Raw genomic sequence first — 5,381 nt, 5'->3', positions numbered from 1 at the left:
AAGTCATTTAAAATATATTTCTGCTGCTTTGACTTTTCTTTCTCAAAAAAGACTGTTTTGTTCATGCAAAATGTTAATGTCTTTGATGAATATGTAGTCCCCCAATCAGCTTAGAGCTTACATTTACTATAGCTTGTGCTTTGTAAAAGGTACTCTTTTAAGTGCTTTTCCTATATTAACTCACTTATTTCTCACAACACCTCTCTGAAGTATGTACTGTTGGCGCCCTCATTTTACAGCTGAGACAGCTGAGGCACAGAGCAGTTTAAGTAACTTGCCTGAGATAATGCAGGTGGAGCCAGGATCCAGTCCCAGCCATTGCACCTCCAGAATCTACCCTTCTCAGATAACTTATCCTCCCCAAATTTGTGGCATTTGGGTTTTTTTGTAGATTTGTTTAAAACTCTTTGAATAAATGTTAGCATTGGCACCATTTGCATTTATCGCACCTCTTCCACTTCCTTTAAGACATGTCTACTCTTGGTTCATTGACTCAGGAAAAAATATAATGGCAATAACAGATTCCCCTCTTCCCATTAAGGGAGACCCACAGATTTCTATGAATGAATATAATAGCAATGTAGGTATTAAGTGTGCTCACTTTCCTACAGATTCACTGCTTTATTTAATGCAGTAAATTTAAATAAGTTGCAATAAGTTATGTAAAGTTGCTGCCAGAATAGGAGTGATGACCTCACAATGTAGACACCTACTTATTGACATTGTGGAAAATAATGTTATGTGACAGGTAATTGCTTTACCTGGGTTTGTGCTTGCAGTAGTTTATCTATTAGTGTGTATATACATATGTGTGTACATTTATTATGTTTATGTTATATTGAAATAGGCAGTGCAGCACCAAAGGAAAATTGCTTTTTTCTGTTTTGCAAAATCAATGAAATGTCACTACTTTGAATGAATGTTCACGTCTTCTTCACTTCCTTCTTTTTTTTTTTTTTCTTTTTACTCTTGTCAGTTCATCTGTGACAGTGGATGGGGTCATAATCAGTCTGTGTTGCAACTCCAAGACCAAGTCAGTAGCACTGCAGGTGGCTGGTGGTCAGATACTTAAGTACCTTTGGGGTGAGTATCAAAATGTTAGGAAAGTATGTTTATGACTTACGTAGATATTTAATTCTTGAGCACATATACTTGTATCTTATCAGTGTTGCGGTGATTATTAGGTCTTTTAACTACTCTGAAAAACCCTAATCTATAGAGTGGAATTAGCAGGTGTGTTCTCCCTGTATTTTCTCTTGTAATGAACTGGAGTACTTTACTGAGTTTCCAAAACACATTTGGAAAGTGATTTAAATTGCATGTTAAGTATTTTAGCAAGCATTAATGTAACAGTTTTTTTTTACAAAGAGCAGATCAGCTCTTGATAAACCTCATCTGCCAATCCTGCAGAATCACCCTCTCTGGCTATTGAACCATGGAAGAACCCTGGTGGATTTCCTGTTCGATTTCCTTATCCGTGCACACAGACGGAACTGGCCATGGTTGGAGGAGAGGTAAGTAAACACAAGGCAGAAAAACTTACCACTTAGAGCAGTGACCCAGGAACTGATAGCATTAAGTAGAAAGAGTGTGTGCTTTGGAGGTGGACCTGAGTGTCCACTAAATCTCAAGGCAACAATGAGAAGTTACTCACTCTCAACAATGAGAAGTTTCCTGAGCCTCAGCCTCTAAATCTCTGAAATGGGATTAAGAGATTGCATGTAGTAGTTAGTTGATTCCTTTCCTTGGAAGTATAAATTCAAAAATAGAAAAATGCAATTGGCAGACTTTTATCCCCATTTGTACAAAACACTCAAAGTTAGTTTTATAAGTAACTTTTGGGGACAACAGAAATGTAATCTTGAAACTAGTATTCAGTAGGTTATCATTCATCGAACATTAGAATGCTTATAATTGTGGCCGGTGGTAGGATACAGTGGTTACAAAACCAAACAGCTGACTAATTCCTGCCCTTCTGGAATTTTTAATCTATCAATACGAGTATAGCTGTCCCTTCTGATAGGAGAATGAAGTAAATGAGCAGGGTGTAATGGTAGAGAATAGAGAAGTGTTTGAGGCTAGTTAGAGGACGGTACCTGTGAGGATGGGGAGACCAACTTTGGGTGGTCTGGGAAAGCCTCTAGGAGGTGGTGGTGTATGTGCTGAGTGTGAAGAAAAAGAAAGTCTATCTCTGAGAAAGGGAGAGTGTTCCAGGGAGGAGGAACTATCCATACTGTGAGCTTAGAAGAGCTCAGCTCATTCAAGGAACCTAATGGAAGCAATGGGTAGACCTTAGTGATAGGCCATGGGAAGGAGTGTGGCTTTGCTCATTTAACATAGATTGGAAATTGATGATTTTAATCAGGGAGTAATGTGATGTGCTTCATGGTTTGAAAGGTTATTCTGGCTGCCCAGTAGAGGGTAGGTTGAAAGGGAGGAGAGTGGAAGTGGCTGTGAGTGGAGGCAGTGAGGGGCCAAAAGGTGATACGTTTGAGACATGCGTAGGAGATAGAAACAGCAGGGCTTGCTGATGTGCTGGATGGCGTCATAGCACACTTTGCACTGGACCAACCACATCTTAGGCATCTTCAGTCCCCATTACAAGGACCTAGATGTGAAATCATAGGGCAATGGAACCATGTAATAGAAGAGTTTGGTTTAACTAGTTTGGTTAGAATTGTTTGTAATTTCATATTTTATTTCTTTGCAGGAATGTGTCCTTGGTCTGACTGATAGATGTCGCTTTTTCATCAATGACACGGAGGTATCAAGGCTTGTTCTGACACTGGATCTTTTTCAGTCTTGGCTCCAAGTAATATAGCTAACTCTCCTCTTTGCCGCCCTGGCTTTTGTAGGTTGCTTCAAATATCACATCCTTTGCAGTATATGATGAGTTTTTATTGTTGACGACTCATTCCCATACTTGCCAGTGTTTTTGCCTGAGAGATGTGTCATTGAAAAGTAAGTTTTCAGTGTATAAAATAGAAAATAGTCCCATTCTAATATCATTTGTCCTTTGAAGTCTTGATGAGTTAAGATTGTTGCATACTTTGGCTTTTTATCATGGAGTCCTAGACTGGAGAAAACTTTTCAAGTTCATGTACTTAGCCCCTAATCTCAACATGATATCTCAGTTGAATCACTCTACACCAGTTAGCAAAGAGAAGGAGGTCCTCCCTTAAGCAGCACATCCTAAGGTAAACAAACAGTTTTCAGGAAATTTTTTAATATAACTAATATTTACTTTGAATTACCATGTAGGCACCAAACTGGCAATATGCTCAATCTTCTTTGTACTCTTCCTTTTCTCACTGTGGCAACCCTCCATTGTATATCTGAAGGACTCCATCTCATGGTTCGTAGGAAATCGGCCGCATTTTTTTCTGTGTTCCACGCCCCCCACCCAGTGTGTATGTGTGTGCATGCACACAATTTTCTTATGGAAAAAAAGCCCACTTATTTTCTTTGCTTCTGTTGATAACTTGGAAACAGGGACTCTTTCACTGATACGATCGTAGCTTTATCAGTACACTAAGACAGAGAGAAGGTGCCCAGTCCTCCCTGTGTTTTCCATATCAGTTGAGAAGTTGTGTATGGGCACGTGCATGAGGGCTCTGTGAGACAGCGCAAAATTCTGGGATAAGATTGTTTATCAGAGGGGCTAATGGTCTTGAGACTGAGTGAGAGAGCAGTGCGGCTTAGTTGTTAATTGCTTCCTTCTACTTTGGATAACATGCAGTTTCAGCTGCAGTTAAGGGAGAGTGGCTTGTCCTGAGAGTGATTCTTAAGGCTTAGCCTATGGTGTCTTTAGCATTACAGGCAGGTCTGAGCAGCAGCCCTGTGTCTAATGGGGAATCTCTGCGGAAGGTGGAGCGGGGTTCACGCATTGTCACTGTTGTGCCCCAGGACACAAAGCTTATATTACAGGTAAGCTGATTTTTCAGGCTATGTTTCTGATAATCATTTGACAGTAAATACCAAACAGAATTCTTGTGGATTATATTTTAAGCTGTCTTATCATTTGTATTAATTTATTATAAGCCTTTCCTTCCTAAGTTCTCTGTTAGCTTTATACAAAGGAGTGTTAATACAGGCTCTGCCCAGTAAGGCTAAGAGGGAAACTTCTCTTAAAAGTCAAAATAAATTTTGAGCACACCTAAATTTTGCCAAAATTATGCTCATTTTACAGTGTTGTGTTAGTTCTCTAAGAAGAGTTAGGTAAAGTTGTATATCCTGGGTACTTAAATTTTTTTCTATTTAATTAAAATGTTATTGATTTGATTTATTTATTTTAAGATGCCAAGGGGAAACTTAGAAGTTATTCATCATCGAGCCCTGATTTTAGCTGAAATTCAGAAGTGGTTGGACAAGTAAGTACCATGTATATGATTAGTTAGGTTATTGTTATGACTTATGTGTGAAGACAGCAAGTATTCCATTAAGATTTTTAAAACTTAAAAGTCTTTAAATCTTTCATTACATATGTCTTCAATCAGATTCTCAGAGGTTTTCTTTTTTTCATACTTTGCTTCTTATATCGTATGGTGTAATAGACATTCCTAGCAGAAGGAATCATGAGGCTCATTGTACGAAACAGGGCTTCCTAGTCTAAGGGGAACCATATGGGCTTTGGTTGGCCTGTGAACCCAGGGAAACTTTACACCATCCTGTGTCTCTGTGTATTTGTCTGGGCAGAGGACCCAAGGCTTTCAGCAGACTTATAAAAAGGCCTGTGACCCAAAAATGCCTGAGCCACTATTGTGAAGGAAATGATCCATTGTTTGAATCTCTGAATTTGGGGGAAACTTTATATTGGAAAGATGTTTACTAATATTTTGTTAAAAAGGAAAGTAGCTCTAAGATCTATAATGATTTTCTTGTGTGCGTGTGTGGGGATATAGCCCTCAGCCGGCCCTGATGACTAAAGCATACCTTTTAGGAAGGTAAATGAATCTGGTACCTGATTTTTTCCATTCTGTGATTTCAGAGTAGAAATCCAGTAGTAGTTGGGCTATAGTCTTAATTTTAACTGGTTTATATCATTATGAAAATGTGCTGAGTCCAGGGAGCTTAGTTTTGTTTTTTCTTAACCATCTTTATTGGCGTATAATTGCTTTACAATGGTGTGTTAGTTTCTGCTTTATAACAAAGTGAATCAGTTATACATATACATATATCCCCATATCTCTTCCCTCTTGCGTCTCCCTCCGTCCCACCGTCCCTATCCCACCCCTCTAGGTGGTCACAAAGCACCAAGCTGATCTCCCTGTGCTATGCGGCTGCTTCCCACTAGCTACTTTACGTTTGGTAGTGTATATATGTCTATGCCACTCTCTCACTTTATCCCAGCTTACCCTTCCCCCTCCCCATATCCTCAAATG

General features: G+C 39.2%; 1 protein-coding gene across 1 annotated transcript in view; it reads left to right on the top strand.

Moving 5' to 3' along the window:
• ELP1 (elongator acetyltransferase complex subunit 1) overlaps positions 1–5,381 on the top strand; it is an 83,603-nt gene that overhangs the window by 39,567 nt on the left and 38,655 nt on the right. Inside the window, exons 16-20 of the mRNA XM_024126129.3 lie at positions 977–1,083; positions 1,411–1,514; positions 2,711–2,764; positions 2,856–2,961; positions 3,812–3,927. Of these exons, the coding sequence (XP_023981897.1) occupies positions 977–1,083; positions 1,411–1,514; positions 2,711–2,764; positions 2,856–2,961; positions 3,812–3,927 (487 nt within the window). The remainder of the gene's footprint in view (positions 1–976; positions 1,084–1,410; positions 1,515–2,710; positions 2,765–2,855; positions 2,962–3,811; positions 3,928–5,381) is intronic.

This window comes from Physeter macrocephalus, chromosome 9 (genome assembly GCF_002837175.3).
Source record: "Physeter macrocephalus isolate SW-GA chromosome 9, ASM283717v5, whole genome shotgun sequence".
Classification (NCBI taxonomy): domain Eukaryota; kingdom Metazoa; phylum Chordata; class Mammalia; order Artiodactyla; family Physeteridae; genus Physeter; species Physeter macrocephalus.
The sequence above is the reverse complement of the archived record's forward strand: the minus strand, read 5'-3'. Positions and strand labels throughout refer to the sequence as shown.